An 18014-nucleotide genomic window follows, 5' to 3' on the forward strand; every position below is an offset into this window, starting at 1 on the left:
ACCAAGGAACGGTATGGAAGATACTTCAAAAGTGCACTTCTCTAACTTACAATAAAGTTGATTTTTCCTCAGACGTGTCAGTACCTCTTTAACTTGGTGACGGTGAGACTTTATATCCCTAGAGAATATTAGGATATCATCCAGGTACACTACTAGACACTTGTAGAGAAGATCACGAAAAAGTTCATTCACATAGCTTTGAAAAACTGCAGGTGCATTACAAAGACCGAAAGGCATTACAAGGTATTCGTAATGCCCATCCCGGGTATTAAAAGCAGTCTTCCACTCGTCCCCTTCTCGGATGCGGATTAAATTGTAGGCCCCTCGGAGATCCAGTTTTGTAAACACAGTAGCTCCTTTTACCCGGTCAAATAATTCTGGAATTAAGGGTAATGGATACTTGTTTTTCACAGTGATCTCATTGAGTCCACGGTAATCTATGCATGGTCGTAACCCACCGTCCTTCTTCTTAACGAAAAAGAATCCGGCTCCTGCAGGTGAAGAAGATGGTCTGATAAATCCTTTGGTTAGATTTTCTTGTATATAATCAGACATAGCTTGCGTCTCTGGGATGGATAGCGGATAAATTCGTCCCCTAGGAGGTGTTTTACCCGGAACCAGGACAATTGGGCAGTCCCATTCGCGATGAGGAGGTAGAGAGTCTGCTGCTTGTTTACTGAAAACATCCGCAAAGGATTGATACACCGGAGGTAGGTCGGGAAGGCTGATTGACCGGAGAGGTACAATTGAGGCTAAACAGTTCTTGGTACAAGATTTACCCCATGAAAGGACTTCCATGGTTTGCCAATTAAGTTGAGGGTTATGTTTCTGCAGCCAAGGTAAACCAAGTATCACATCTTGAGAGGCTTTGGGAATCACGTAGAAGGAGAGGTATTCGGAATGGAGCACACCAACTTTCATCTTGAGACATACGGTTCGATGAGTAATTATACCATCTGGAATTCGACTTCCATCCACTGCTGTAACGGCAACTGCTGCTTCCAGAGGCATGGTTTGAACTTTAGACCGCATGACAAAGGCTGAGGAGATGAAGTTCTCGGCTGCCCCAGAATCTAGGAGAGCTGAAACTTTCACTGTAGAACTTGGCACTTCTAATTGAATAGACAAGGTCGGCTCTTTCCCAGAACGTGATTCTAGAGTAACTCCTAGCTTAACCTCTCTTGAATAAGCTAGGAGCGAGAATTTCCCGGTCGGAGTTTGCAGAATTTAACTAAGTGTTCAGAGGACCCACAGTACATGCAGAGGTTACCCTGTCGACGACGAAGTCGTTCCTCTTCTGTGAGGCGAGAGCGCCCAATCTGCATAGGTTCGTCTGTCGTTACCGGAGACTGTGATGAAGAATCTTGTCGAGGCCTAGGATGATAACGTGGACTGGATCGCTCTGCCCTGGATTTCTCTAAACATCGCTCCCTGTAGCGTAGGTCAAGTTTGTTACAGAGAGAAATCAATTCATCCAGTTTAGTTGGCACATCCCGGATAGTTAAATCGTCCTTGATTCTCTCAGAAAGTCCATTCCAAAACGCGGCGATCAGGGCCTCCTCATTCCAGTTTAACTCTGAAGACAACGTGCGAAACTGAACAATATATTGATTGACAGGACGTAAACCTTGACGTAGACGGAGAATCTCCAAAGATGCTGAGGTGGTCCTGCCGGGTTCGTCAAAGATTCTCCGGAAAGAAGATACAAACTCTTTGTAATTAGAGAGGATAGGATCACCTCTCTCCCATAATGGTGATGCCCACTCCAGAGCCTGACCGGAGAGGAGGGCAATAATATATGCGACCTTAGAACGAGCTGATGGGAAACTGGCGGACATCAGTTCGAACTGGATCTCGCATTGATTCAGGAATCCCCTGCAAAGTTTTGGAGTTCCGTCAAACTTACTCGGAGAGGGTAACTGCAAGCGGGACGTAGGCAGCATCACAGGAGAAGCTGTAGTGGTAACTGGGACAACCGGAGTTGGAATCTGGACTTGAGACGTTTTAATTGCTGTATGAAGAGTCTCTAAACGGTCTGCCATAGTTTGCATAAACTGCACTATTTGTGTCTGTATAGACTCCTGGTTTTCCAGACGGGAAAGGATATTTGACGTAGCACCGCCTCCTGCGAATTGGTCACTTGACGGATCCATGTGGCCAGTGCTTACTGTCAGGTCCGGGTGTTTTTGTGAATCCGTTAACCTGGAACCAACCACAGGGGTAGGTGCTGGGGTATGAAGAAAACAGGGAGGACGAAGGAAGTTCCGTTTCATATATTTATTAAAGTAACAGTTCAGTAAGGAGTTAAATGACTAGTTGTTAATCATCATTATACTGAAGTATTGCAGGAATGACAGAAATAATATGCAAGAGAAAACTCAGAAATAAATAAAAGAAATGTTCATGGAAACATATGCAAAAACAAGCTGAAGAATAAATGTTGAATTGTCCAAATATAAACAGGCTTTGATGCTGAACTGCAGATTGTGTTTAACTGGTTAATGCAGACATGGAGAATTAACTGTAAGAATTTGCAATGGAGTTTTAAGAGTTAACTGAGAGACTGTGAGGAATTAGCCTTGTAATGACAACATAGAAAAAGTACTGAATTGGGTTACTTGCGGGTTCCGGAGATCACTGTGAAACTGTAGTAGATGGCGAGGTGATGAATGGGTTAAATGCAGAGTTGAACAAACGAACAGCTGAGGGAATTGGAATCCTCCAGACTTTGTATGATAGGCAGACAGACAAGGTAACCTCATGCAGGACACTGGGAATCCAAGTATTTCCAATAGGTGTGCAATTGACTGATAGCACAATGGAGAGCCGGTAGATCTTTGGCAGTGAAGGCTGCAAAACGGACCTCTGGGAACGGAGGCGATATCTGGACCACGGGAATCACACAGGAATGCACGGAGAGAGTTCAGAGCTAGAGCACAGCTTTGATACAACAAAGCACTGGCCCAGAGTGACATAAACCCAGCCTACTTAAAGGCAGCACAAGCACGGGATTGGCTTACACCTGTCCACAGGTGTTTTCACAAGTGCTCAGTATTAGCTATTTGGTCTCCAACATGGCCACCTCCTATACAGCAGACACACCGCAGTGCCTTAGGCCATTTGGTCCCCGCACTCACAGTTCCCAGACTCTGCATTACCTGTGCCATTGATCACGCCGTGTCCCCACACGGGCGCACAGCACCGCGAGCAACCGCACTGGCAACGGATGAACCCCAGAACCCGCAAAGGTGAGAGACCGGTTCGTGACACTGGGGAGGACAGCTAAGGCGGAAACCTCTGCAAAAACACCAGCAACAAGTATAATCCAAGAATACTGCGGCCTAGGCCGCAAGACGTGGCAGAAGCCGCTACTCACAACATGGGAGAGTAACCACAAGTGCACGAGAACCCCGAGATGACAGGCACGGTTTCAATCGACTGGAGGGCTGAAAAGACTCCCACGACCGGCTTCCGAACACCAGGACTCAGGACCACTTGGAACAGGGTAGACCAGATAACAGCACACTGAACAAGGAATTCTCAGGAGCAGGAACAGCTCACAGGAAGCTATCACCAGCGTCTGTGTAAGGCCCTGAGGGAGAATATATCAGGAGTCTGTACCAGTAGCTGTAGAGAACTTAAATTGACAATGTCGTGTAGCTGCCCTGCTGCACGACTACAGACTAACAGGTGCAATCACTTATCTGGCAACGGGGAACGCAGTCCGCCTGTGGCGTCCCCGTTGTCAAGGACCTGGCGGCTCAGAGCGCTCAGCGTCCTGGCGTTGCCAGGCGCTGAGCGGGGAGTAGGAGGAGGCACGGCGGATGTGATGCACCAGGACCATTGCTTAGCAACGGTCGGGTGCTGGCGCGAGCCGCCGCACCTAACATCAAGCCTGTCTGCAGTAACCATTTCAGTATCCTGTTAACCTGACCTGCAATAAACCCATGCTTTGCTATCTGATTTAATCAAGTCTTGCTGTCTTCACTTGCATGCCTTGCCAGTATCACCTAGCCAAAGTATACAATTAACCCCAGCCTTGCCAAGTCATCTTGCATCCAGTCTGTCTGCAATTAACCCTTGTCTTGCCAGTTGCTATACTCCAGGTAAATTAACCTAGTGGATCTCTGCCAATCCCGAACTTGGCTCAGGCATATCCTAACATCTGCTTATCAAATAAATAAATAAATAAAGTAGTTCAGGGCCACTAGTAATGACTTGATATATAGAGCACGTAAAAGGAGAACTTCCCAGTACATTTCTGTTCTGTTAAGTCCAGGGCAGTGAGATGTTTAGCTTTATCCAGATATAAAGCAAGATGTAATAGCGTCCGAGAAAACCATGCCTTGCAAATGACTGCTGCTTTAAAAATTGTCGGACACCCACACCTCTGGCAATCTCAGATGCTATTACATCTCACCTGTATTATCAATTTATCTACATTAGGATTAATGTCAAATATCTGCAGTACATGACATTTAATTTAGGATAATCATTACAAAATCATATTGTGCCATCAGTTTTTGACACCAGAACAGGTTTATTCATTTTGCTATGAGATTCCTCAGTTATACCAAAGACATTCATTCTCATGACTTCTTAACTAAAACCTTCTCTCCAGGCTCCAGGGGTTCTGCAGGGTTTAAGATGGACTTTTCTCCCTGGTTCTGCCATTATATTTATATTTAAATATTTATGTCCTCCCAGGAACTGCAGAAAATGCACAAACAAGGTATTTCCATCTGGGTTACAGCTAGGTAGCTCTGGAAAGACAGTATAGCCTCTTCCAAGGTTCCAAGGTTATAGCAGAATGATACCTGTATTGTGCACCGAGATGTCTATATAATTAACTCCTCTCGTTCTTTTAGTCACCTCATAGGGGTCAAAGCTACTGTGTGTGGCAAGAAACATGGCAGGGACCAAAACAAGCATAAGGTTGTAATGGCCTGATTCTAACAATCCTCTTGAAGCAATGATTCTGGATTTCCTGCTTGTTTCCTACGATGTTTTACCATACACATTATGCCAGCCATTTCTTCCTGTAATTGTGCTAATGTTTGTTTACGCTGATAGGGGGAGTGGTTTCCTTCTCCCAGATCTATATACAGTACTGTGCAAAAGTTTTAGACAGGTGTGGAAACCATGCTGCAAAGTAAGAATACTTTAAAAAAATAGAAGTGTTAATAGTTTATTTTTAGTAATTAACAAAATGAATGAACAGAAATGAAATCTAAATCAAATCAATAATTCTTCTAGGTATATTTGCATAGTTTTTAAAGGAACTCGGCTGGGAGGTTGTTCCAAACATCTTGGAGAAATAACCACAGAAGCCGCAGTCCGATTCTGTTCACAGAAACCTTTTTGATATTTTTTGACAATTTTAATTTCAATTTATATTTCTACATTTGGCGGCACTTGGATATTTCGTTTGTGGACACTCACCAGAAGCACTTTTAAATTGGGACTTACATATCCAAATGAACTAAGACCATATGCAATCTGTCAAGATTTGGAGCCCTTGAGAGGGACAGTGAGCTGTACTGTAGATTCATTTAGAGCCAATAACATTGTTGGGGGTACATATTACCCAGTGAATACGTGTTACAATAAAAATAAATGTTATCTATTTGTGTTTACAATCACAGCATCCAGGAATTAATTATTTAGTTTAATTACATGACGAGATTGAAGTAACACATAGCACCAAAAGGGGCTGAGTGCTGTATACCCCAAAGTGTTTTATATTAATAAGTAGCTAGTAGAAGTAGTTGAACAATATGTTTTACATACCATACAATGCTTGTATCCCTCTCACGTCATCATTGGGCAAGCGGAATCCAATAGGATGCTGGTGTCACAACTGAGGGACTGAGCTGACGGGAGGCAGCCTCAGTTGTAGGGGCTGAGATGTAACGGAACCTGGGAGGTTGTACCAGACCCCTAGACATGTAAGTAACATGTAGAATAACTGCCCGAAGGCGTGACCACGACAACCAGGATAAAAGTCAATGATGTTTATTATGACAAACTCCGTAACACAGCAGCAGTAAAAGGAAACATAAAAGTCAACAGAGGATAAATACAATTCCTGGGTACTACAGGGTGGCAAGGGCCACAGGCACTGGTAGTGTGAGACAGTTCTTATAATCTTCTAGTTGGAAAGTCCTTACCAGGCCTGACTGTAGCAATGGAGAGAACCCAGGATCGTACCAGCTGATGTTCCAGGAAAGGCTGGGCTGCTGAAGGTAAAACGGCTGCTGTGGATACTGGCTGGAACCAGACTGTTGTTGGTACGGAGTGGATACTGGCTGGAACCAGTTAAATAATAACGAACTTGAGAGCGATGAAATAATAATGAAGTTTGGAGTTTGAGAGCGGTGAAATAATAATACCGGTGGAGAGTGGTAAACTGCAGAAAAGGACACCGGCCCTTTAAGAGAAGCTATACACTGCTGGAAGCTGGGCTGGAAGCAGGTGATTGTTTGAGAGCGGTGAAATAATAATACCGGTGGAGAGTGGTAAACTGCAGAAAGGACACCGGCCCTTTAAGAGAAGCTGTACACTGCTGGAAGCTGGGCTGGAAGCAGGTGATTGATAATGAAGTTTGGAGTTTGAGAGCGGTGAAATAATAATACCGGTGGAGAGTGGTAAACTGCAGAAAGGACACCGGCCCTTTAAGAGAAGCTGTACACTGCTGGAAGCTGGGCTGGAAGCAGGTGATTGATAACTGGAAACAGGTGAGTCCAGAATGGATCGGAGAGTCAGGCTACACCGCAGATGGAATGCAGGTGCGGGTCTCTATAGCTGAAGTCTGGAGACAGGAGCTGGAACCTGGAAGACAACCACAGGAGAGAGACAAACTGGAACTAGGTTAGACAACCAAAGCACTGACGCCTTCCTTGCTCAGGCACAGCTTACTTATACCTGCAGCAAGGAAGGGGTTGGCTAGGCAATTATGCAAATCAACAATACAGACAGCAGATTGGTGGAAATGATCAGATGACAAAATCCAAGATGGCTGCGCCCATGCAGACACTTGGAGGGAAGTTTGGTTTGTAATCCATGTGGGAATTGAAACAGTAATGGCGACGCCGGCCACAGGAGACAGGAGACGCCAGACTGACAAGCGCACATTTAACCACGCGGGCACAGCGGAGGCCGCGGCTGATGAAATCACCACTCTGACATTCTGCATGTGGAAACTCAGGAACAGCGGGATCCGGTCCTGGAACACTGAGCCAGCCTTAGGAGGCATCTGAAGGGTAAGTAATGGCGTCCAGATACCCGGATCGTGACAGCTGGTATTTGTAGGTCGGATACATCAAAGCCGATGGGTCACTGGAATGTCCAAGCCCCAAGGCATGTCCAAATTCATGAGCAGCAACCGTGAATAGATTAAACCCTACAATGTGGTCAACAATAACATTACTTCACTTTATATATAACATTTACAGCTCATAGTATAATTAACATGAGTATTATACACACACACCATTTGTTCCTGATGACCACCTTTCCGCATTGTCAAAGTGGGTGTCTCTTCCGAGACCTTCACCTGGTGCAAACGCATGAGCCAAAGTACCTTGAGGTCCATCAAAAGGGTAGGAGTCCCCATGATCTAATTAACAATTGAATTGATTTAATTAACAATAATTAGTTCTCACCTTAACATAAACAATTTGGGTTTTAAAGATAAATTAAAATAATAGATAACAATTAGTGATCAAATATTAAACTCCAGGCATGTCTTTTTCACCTAGTGTAGGGTAGGTGTAAGGGATTACTGATGATGATGATGATTAGTATCAAACTGAGCGTGGATACAGGGGCGGGCACACCGCAACATACAGGTGACTAAATGCATTTTTTTCCACACAGTTCGAGAGCAACATAAACCCAGATCCCATTCAATTCTGCATCAGGCCGAGAAACTCTGCCCAATTTCAGATGGAACTTCTAAGTTACCTGGAGAATTGGGAAAAGGAAGCCGGTAACATGGTAGACATTCATCATGTCAACATTCATGTCAACACCACAATGTCAACAATAGATTGTTGACATGGATCAGCACGTCAACATGCACCAGGTCAACAACCTCAGAATGATGACATGTTCATAATGTCAACATCTGAAATGTTGGCATGTGAAATATTCTCAGAATGCCAACAGTTAGGGTAAGGCGCCAGCAGGAGGGTTAAGGTTAGACTGCAGGGGGGAGGGGTTAGGGATAGGCACTAGAGAAGGGATGGGCAATTATTTAACCTGGGGGGGAGCACTTGGAAGGTTTTAGTGAACGATCGAGGGCCAAATATGCCATACCGGACCTTAGTGCCACTGCCAGGAGAGTCTTATTCCCCCCATCTATATCCCGAATGTATTGAGGGAATGATGACAAAGGAAGTTTAGGAAGATAATTTATAAGGAATCGGTATGCGAGCCTGGCAGACGGGATGCTGATGGTCACAATACCAACGTTGGTATCCCGATGGTCATGATCCCGACAGGGGCAAGGTAAGTGTTCAAATTCCCCCCCTACCCCCTAACTCTAACCCTTTCTTACTGCAGCCTAACCTCCCTCCTTAGTGCCTAACCCTAACCTCCCCCAATCCGCAGCCTAACCCTAACCCCCATGGTGGTGCCTAACCTTATCCCCCCCTCCCCGCAGCCTCACCCTACCCCCCCCCACACACACACACACCGCAGCCTACCCCTAACCCTCCTGGCTATACTTGCCTTCGGCATCCTGGCTGTTGGGATTCCGACATCGGGATCTTGACCTGTTCTGGATTCCAGCGTCAGTGTTCTGACGGGTGTCGGTATTCCGACTGCTGGGATCCCGACAGTCAGTATCTTGAACATATACCGTTTGGAAAAACATTTTATGTTATCAGCACAAAAGCTCCCTATAGGGTAAGGATTTGTGTTCTTTTTAGCAAAACAATTATTCCAAACATGAAACCAATTTGGGGAGGGAATATTTTGAAAATGCTCACCCACCAACAGTTCACAAAATAGTACTGTACAATTGTAATCCAGTTTATCACATGTGGAGATTTAAAAATCAATTTGTATTCCAATGTGCCCAACCTTAACATTGTTTTATGAGATCAAAGTCTTTGGAAACCCTACAACTTAGTTCTTGGTAGATTGCCTGGCTTACTGATACTGTATGCAGTGCATTTTGGGAGGTGTTAACCCCCCCCCAGCTGATTCTAACAACAGTTATGGCCCCCATACACTTGTGGCGATGCCCCACGGCGCAACATTACGGGGCATCGCACCGGCAGCTCAGGTGCCATGAAATCGCACCTGTACTGCCAAAGTGATTACCACGCTATCATGCGATAGATCGCATGGTAATCACGTGATGGGCATGTCACCGTCGAGTGGGAGCAGCCCGGGCATCGCAGTGCGATATATCGCATGTGTTTTTTTAAAACACATGCAATCGCACTGCGATGCGATAAATATTAACTGCAGCAATATCTTGCAACGCGAGATTCGACCGGCGTGCCCGCGGGTCGCATGGTACCTAAAATGTGCATACAATCCTTTGATTTATCTCACAGATGCGGTCGAAATCGAAGGATTGTACCTGATATCTCACAAATGTATGGGGTACATAACTAAGGGGGACATTTACCAAGCAGTGATAAGAGCAGATAAGTGAACCAGTGGAGAAGTTGTCAATGGCAACCTATCAGCACTGAAGTAACAGCTATAATTTGCATACTATAGAATGATACAGAGCTGCTGATTGGTTGATGGTGCAACTTCTCCACTGGCTTACTTCTCCGCTCTTATCACTGCTTAGTAAATGTCCCCCTTAGTTTTATAATTTCACTGAAAAAAAAGCTGAAACATCATTAAGACATTGAGTTTTACAGAGTTCTATGTGCACCGAATTTCTTCTAAGTATATTGACTACCAATGTTATAAATGACACTTGGTTTACGGTAATTGCATATGTATCTTCCCTAATAAACATTTATTTCTACTTTGTCCTATCTCCACTTGTTTCAGTCCATTTAAGTATCTCACAGAGGGACCGATTTATCACCATCCATATCCGAGTATGTGAGGTGATAAAACCCACCCAATCCGCAGTGCGATTATTGATTACATCGCATGGTTGTGAGAAAGGTTGCACCGAGGTAGCTGGATGACTTTGCTAAGCGACACAAGTGTGCGGCACAAACACCTGGCCCATCTAGGAGTGGCACTGCAGTGGCAGACAGGATGGCACTTTTATAAACTAAGCCCCAAACAGCACATCATGCAAAGAAGAAAAAGAGGTGCAATGAGGTAGCTGGATTACTTTGCTAAGAGACACAAGTATGCGGCACAAACACCTGGCCCATCTAGGCGTGGCACGCAGTGGTTGAGTGTCGAAAGTGGCCCGCAATTTTTCGACCACCGACAGCATCTCCTGCATGCCCCTGTCATTTTAAAAAAAATTCTGCACCACCAAATTAATTATATGTGCAAAACATGGGACATGCTGGAATTTGCCCATATGTAGTACAAGCGCAATATTGGTGGACTTATACGGCTGCACCCCTGGACTGGACTTATACGGCTGCACCCCTGGACTGGACTTACACGACTGCACCCCTGGACTGGACTTATACGGCTGCACCCCTGGACTGGACTTATATGGCTGCACCCCTGGACTGGACTAATACGGCTGCACCCCTGGACTGGACTTATACGGCTGCACCACTGGACTGGACTTATACGGCTGCACCCCTGGACTTATGGCAGCACAACACAGCACCACTGGACTGGACGTATACAGCAGCACAGGACACCACCACTGGACTTATGGCAGCACAGGACACCACCACTGTGACGGGACTGATGCAGCACAAGACACCACCACTGGACTGATGCAGCACAAGACCACACTGGAATGACACAAAAGAGCAGGTCGCCACCCCACGCACCACACCACTTTCCCGCACAGACACTGAGGAGACGCGTCCTCTCACTACACTCTCCAGGACTGGAGTGAAAATGGCGGCGACTCGCAGCTCCTTATATGAAATCCAAAACCCACGAGAATCCGACAGCGGGATGATGATGTTTTGCCTTGTTCTGATTTCCGAGTCTGGCGGGAAGTCCCGAGCCAGGCTCGGATCCGGGATCGGGACGTGATGTTCGAAGGGATTTGGTTCTCAGGGAACCGAACCAGCTCATCCCTAGTTTTAACTAGCTCGCCATCCAAAGGAAAGCCCCAGTGCTCCTCCATTTGGCCATCCACCAAAGCAAAAAAAAATGCTCCTTCACAATAGACATACAGTAAGACACTATTTGCACCTGTGTACACCTGAGCACAGAAGTTGTGATGCATCATAACAGGATTTTGTGCTTTGTTGAAATTGCAAGTGACCCCCAAAAAAAGACCACCTCTTGCCAAGATAGTAAATGCTTATCAGCTGCCCCAATAAAGCATTGCACGCAAAAGGAATGGGTGCAAACAGCATTTTGCCTGAACAACTTACCCTGGTGACTCTTTATGGAAGTCACAGAGCATTGCAGTGACGCATCACTGGACCAGGCTGTAGGGGGAAGCGGGGAGTATGGTACACATATACCATAAGTTTTATTAGTTTACATGGACTAGTCTATAAACATGAAATATTCCGTTTGGAGATCCCCTTTAACTAAGACTACTTATGGAGCATTAAGGTTTACTATTGCTTCACTGCCTTCTGTAATGAAAGAAAAGCAACATACATGTCCTACTTGCAAAGCTATAATACCTCCAGATTCAAAGGAAATCATGATGTCTGCTTCCCCTTGATTTGTTTTCACAAAATGTAGAGGTGTAGCATCACTCCAAGCTTTTAGGCCCATATCTATAGCTTGATCAACTTCTAGTTTACTCATGCTGGTTGTATATTTTGCAATCCCAGAAGAAATAGAAGAAAGATTTATTGTCATTTGGTGATATTTTCAGTTACTTGCTTTTGGAATCCAATTCAACGCTCTATCGACAGGCACTCTCCATGCTCCATTCACACCACATCTCAGCTTATCCAAATAAAATAACCATTCGTACAACCATAAATGTTGTGAAAAGGGTTAAGCTTTCATTTTTGGGAAGTTAACCTAAGATTAAACTAGGGTATGGTGGTGAGGAGATGAACGGCCTAGATACAGCAAAGCATAGCAAGCAAAACCAGGGACAACTACCCTTCAACCAGGGATGTGCAGTCAGGGGAGGCAGTGCCTCCCCTGTCATTAATGATTAAAATAATACAAAGAAGACATTTATGACACATATTCTGTGTCATAAATATCTCCTTTATATTAATCGAATCATTTCTACACTTAAAATGAGTTTGGGAGGCACCAATAGTAATGCCTCCCGTTTTCAAAGGGACAGGGGCAGGAGCGGGGGGGGGGCGGGCGGAGGCGGGGCCATGCTATGGGCTGTAAAAGCCCATTGAAAATCAAGGGCAAAGCGGCACCTACTAAAGTGCCGCCTTGATACAGGGACGTGCTTTCAACCCATGAAAGCACGCCCCTGTCAGTGAGGCCAGAGTGATTTGCCGGCGGATCTGTCACTGGATCCGCTGTCATCACTGTGTGGGCACGGCGGAGGTGCGGGCGGAGGTGGCGGAGGTAGGGGCGGTGGGACGCAGCAGAGGTGGCAGCAGGACTCGGCAGAGGTGATAGTATTAGCTGCAGGCAGGGATCCGAGATCCCTGCCTGCCATTTTTTCAGAGTTTAGCAGTCGAGCGGTACCAGTTTCAAAAATGGCGCCTCAGCGTAATTTTTGAAATTCAAGATGGCCGCCGCGAGCCAATCACGGCTTTCCGCATAATTGCCCCACCCTCTCCGGCTGACTTATATAAGTCAGTGCGAGGCAGCGGCATCAGTCCGACGGCGGAGGAGGAGCAGTGAAGAGCTCCTGAAGATAGAAGATGCCGTGGAAGTTCTGGATGGGCGGAGGCTATGCAGAAGAGCCTAACAGCCGCCGCCCACCAGGTGAAGACGCTGGAAGCCCTGGGGAGCCAGCGGCCATGCAAAAGAGCTTAAAGGCCTCCACCCCCCAGGTGAAGACCCTAACTAATAAAACTTTTTTTTTTTAAAATGTGTGGTGTTTTAATATTCTCTTTACAGGCGGACTACAGGTGCCAGCGGGCCCTTTATGTCCAGGCATGCTGGCACTTGTGGTTCTCCAAGTGCCGGCATGCTGGAGCAGGCCTGCTGGGACCTGTAGGTCACCTGTAAAGAACAATATTAGCATACAATGAACCCCGCACACACCGCCACCAGGTATGCGGGGCATAGCACTGGGCTATCAGCCCAGTGCTGGTTGTTGCTCGGGAGGGGGGACCCCATTTTTATTTTTTGGGGTCCCCACTTTCCAAGGAATTCCAGCCCTGGGCTGACTGGCTGGGGGGCTGATTAATGTTATGGCAGGGGGACCCCACACTGAGTGTCTCCCCTGCTCTGGTATTATCCCCCCTGGACACTTTTTTTCTCCCCTCTATAGGGGGGGGGGGGGTGGTGGGGGGTAGCTTCCAGTGCCTCCCCAGCCACTGAGCTCACCGCACGTCACTGCCTTCAACAATACAAGGATGAGCCAACTTCTCAACATCCTTGCATTAAAAACAACTTGCAAGGGAAAAGGGCCCCATGTCCTACCCTTGCAGGGACTGCCAGTACCTTAAATGAGGCAGATTGTCCCCATGGAATCAACTTAGTATGCCACCCATGCATCCAAGAAGGTAGGACCCACCTGGACCAATTAAGCACATTACTGCTGCCTGATCTCATGCGTCACATCTCCCCACCGCATGAGCAACATTCCAGGGCACAAACCTAACCCCCCAAGTAAATGGCCATTCTGAACCCAACAACAAGGTTCCAGGAACCGCAGCTGCCACCATACCAATCTAACATGACGTCAGACCCCTAAACAGATCTCTCACGAAAAATCCTGACAAATGCACCCCATCTTGACCAAAGAGGTGCCTCTCAGTATACAGAATCACTGGATGAGCAATAACCACACCACCTCTCTCAGCTACAGCCCTGCCCACAACCATATTAACCTTCCTACTGTGCCAAACCTGATTGCCACGTGCCAAACCAGCCATGGCAAAATGTCTGACCACAGCACCCTGCAGAAAGGCCACCGTTCCATCAAAACAAGCAAGTCCCCCATAATGGATATCCGCAGATCCAAGCATGACTGAGAGGTGAGGTTATTTCCCTAAAGATGGATGATTAAGAACAGGGGGTAACCAAATCTCTCCACTGACTCAGCCAACACCCTCCATAACTCACGGTGCTCTATCCAGCGCACAAAAGCAAGATTCTATCCAGCGCACAAAAGCAAGATCAGGCAACTCTCCATAACTCAGTCATCTCTGAAAGAGCCAACAAATAAATATGAGTGTCCCAGCACCCAAATAAATGAGCTATCCAAAGACCACCTGTCAAAAAATGGAACAAATAACATTAATAAAGATAACTTGCAGATAAAAATTCAAAGCGAAACAGCCAAGCACAAAGCAATAACAAGGCTAATGGGGCCTAACGTACTAGGAAAAAGAAATAGGGCCCTCACAGTGAAACAAATGGGGAATAGCATCCTAACTTGACTCAAGACGAAAACACAAAACTTCCACCAGCCGGCTTGATGCCTGGATTGAAAACTTGTGGTAAACCAAAAATTCCTCATAGCACCCCACCAAAGTTAGCTACTGTAGTAGCTAGTTCTCAAGTACGGATGAATTGCCAGACCTAAGTTTTATGTATCTCTTGTACACACCAGACTTCCATCTGCTAACCACCTGAATGTTGCCCATAGCCCACCCTGCCACAGCGGTTAGTGACAATGCAGAACTAGAGCATTCCATAGTTGACAGGCGACAGACCAAGTGCTGAGATGCAACACTTCAAAATCCAACCAAACTGATAGCGGGTAACCGGTGACCCATCCATATGCATAAACCAAGCATCATGAATGTTAGGATGGAGTACCAAGTAAGCTGCTGCCAAAGCCACAGGACATATCCTACAATCTGAGGAACGGACGATTGAATCCAACTAGCTAATCAGTCTTGGAACATTGCACCTTGCGGAGACAAGCAATTCCAGTAATGGAGAGGCTGACATTCTAGAAGAAGCGGCAATCTCAGCCACACGCAATGCACCATAAAAAGCCATGGCGAAGGCTAGTCTAAAGAGAATGACTTCATAACGCGACGAGCAAACATGTGACAATACTGCCAGGATAAAGCAGACCATCAAAACCTCTTATAGAGTTGGGATGAGTCGGAGTGTTTCTACACCACCCTTTGAGCACCCTTGACAGAAAAAACGAAATCCCTGCCAAGACTTTGTTTGCATATACCCTCGGTTTCCCCGACGAGTACAACCGCCATAAAAAGGCAAGAATGAAAGATTCTAAACTCTTACTTCTGTCCTCCTTTCCCAAAAGGAACTGCTTCCAATGCTCCCATAAGGCCATGTAGGTAGAATACATTGAAGGAGTCAGAGCCTGGTTAAGCCCTCTATGTCTGCGGACAACCTGCCAGATATAATCAGGGAACAACGCACCAATCAGGTTTGCATGTGTGGCCAATCTCCTAAACCTCCCCCAATCAAATCGGGATGGGTCAGAAATCCCATTGTCAAACCCCAGCACATGGTTTGCGCAGAAGGAGACAGTAAATTGCAAACAAAGAAGTACAATTTGTGTGATTAAACAAGTGGCTGGCAAAGATGTAGACTTCTGCCTGTTAATCGCCTGGACCACTCCCATATTATTGTACCAAACAGCCACCAACCGGTTCTCCAGCCTGAAAGCCCACAGTTCAAGGGTGATGATAAATGGAAATAGCTCTATCAACAGCAAATTCCACGTCACAACCTTGATGACCAAATTCTCCAGCCAGGGCAACATGCACCAACTACCTCCCAAAAAGACACCAAAACTGGGGGATTCAGTCTCATTGGTGAATAATTGAATTACTACAATGGAGACCAGGGGCATTACCCTAATTTGCATTCTGTTAAAACTCAACAAAAACTCCCGCACTAACAAATCCAATGCACCCGGCCAACAATCTGATAAAATGACCCAATCTCCACACCCCAGTGGTCAACCTCTCCAATTTTATGCCAAAAATCCTCCCTATGGGAATCACCCTGCAAGCAAAATTAAAGAGGCCTAGCAGAGGCTGCGCTTGCCTCAGAGTAACTTTACCAGATATACAATAAAGCATAAGTAACATATATGTTCCTTATTGGTATAGATGTGTTGTTTCTTCAATTTCTCAGTCATCGGGAGTTTCAATTGAGATGATTTGGTCTCAGCAATGTTATGTAAAGACAAAAAGTAAATAGACATACAATGTGTAATATCTTTTTATATAGTCCTCTTTTTTGTTCAAAACAGTCCTTGTCCCATCAAAAATGGAAGGAAACACCAAATAGAGATCTGTATGAGGCGCGTACCCCAACTCACACTAGAAGCAAGTGTTCGTGCGTATAAAGGTTTCTTTATATTTCTTCACCCTTTCCGTGTAACCTTCACTAGATAGCATGCAAAGAAACGCATACCTAAACTCACTTAGAGATATAAATAAATCAAGTGCATAAAGGTATCTTTTTCCTCTATGGTTATACTGTAGCAATTATGGTGCGTACCACACTCACGGGAAATGAAGCAAAGATATTCCTATCTGGGTTTCTTTAGGATCCACAACCGTCTCAGACTTGGGAACCCGACATATAGTTGATATTCTCAGCAGTTTTTATGTGGAAACAGAAAGCAAATAAGCATGCAATGTGTAGTATTGTTTTATATGGTATGCTTTATTGTTTAAAACTGTCCTTGTCCCATCATAATAGAAGGAAAATAGATCAAGGTCTATATGAAGTGCGTACCCCAACTCACACTCGAGGTAAGTATTTGTGCGTATAAAGGTTTCTTTTTACTTCTTCACCCTTTCCGTGTAACTTTCACCAAATAGTATGCAACGAGGAGTATACCTAAACTCACTTAAAGATATAGATGAGTCAAGTGTATATAGGTATCTTTTTCCTCCATTGTTACAGCAAGAAAAGTGCGTACCACACTCACGGGAAAGAAAGTGGAGATATTCCCATCTGGGTTTCTTTTGAATCCGCACCTGTCTCAGACTCAGGAACCAGGCATATATTTTGATGGTCCCAAAACAGAATGAAAAGGATATGCCACTCAATCCGTATCTTTTAGAAGTTTATTGTACAAAAATTCCCATAATTTGGGATGTATAAAAAAATTCAGACAGAAAAAAATCGACAACCATCCATACAAAAAAGACCAACAAATTACTTCTTTAGAAAAAAAACATTAAAAACATGGTCTGCACCAATATAGAGGTCCGGACTTCATAAAGTGCAAGTAATAATAAAAAATACCTCAATAGCTGTCTTTTGAAGTAAGGAGAGGTTTCACAGTGCCCAGTGGTTGTCAACACGTTTCGGATCAACGGGAGCCTTCCTCAAGACGTCTATATTGGTGCAGACCATGCTTTTAATGTTTTTTTTCAAAAGAAGTAATTTGTTGGTCTTTTTTGTATGGACGGTTGTCGATTTTTTTCTGTCTGAATTTTTTATACATCCCAATTATGGGAATTTTTGTACAATAAACTTTTAAAAGATACGGATTGAGTGGCATATCCTTTTCATTTTGTTTTGGGACCATCAAAATATATGCCTGGTTCCTTAGTCTGAGACAGGTGCGGATTCAAAAGAAACCCAGATGGGAATATCTCCACTTTCTTTCCCGTTAGTGTGGTACGCACTTTTCTTGCTGTAACAATAGAGGAAAAAGATACCTATATACACTTGACTCATCTATATCTTTAAGTGAGTTTAGGTATGCTCCTCGTTGCATACTATTTGGTGAAAGTTACACGGAAAGGGTGAAGAAGTAAAAAGAAACCTTTATACGCACAAATACTTACCTCGAGTGTGAGTTGGGGTACGCACCTCGTATAGAC

At 45.2% G+C, this 18014-nt stretch overlaps 1 protein-coding gene across 1 annotated transcript in view; it reads right to left on the reverse strand.

The window, feature by feature from the left end:
• The window catches only part of MMP20 (matrix metallopeptidase 20), a 182114-nt gene that overhangs the window by 101534 nt on the left and 62566 nt on the right, over positions 1-18014 (reverse strand). The window contains 4 exon segments of the mRNA XM_063950674.1: positions 5791-5873; positions 7297-7402; positions 7493-7618; positions 11766-11915. Of these exon segments, the coding sequence (XP_063806744.1) occupies positions 5791-5873; positions 7297-7402; positions 7493-7618; positions 11766-11915 (465 nt within the window).

Source organism: Pseudophryne corroboree, chromosome 2, assembly GCF_028390025.1.
Source record: "Pseudophryne corroboree isolate aPseCor3 chromosome 2, aPseCor3.hap2, whole genome shotgun sequence".
Taxonomy (NCBI): domain Eukaryota; kingdom Metazoa; phylum Chordata; class Amphibia; order Anura; family Myobatrachidae; genus Pseudophryne; species Pseudophryne corroboree.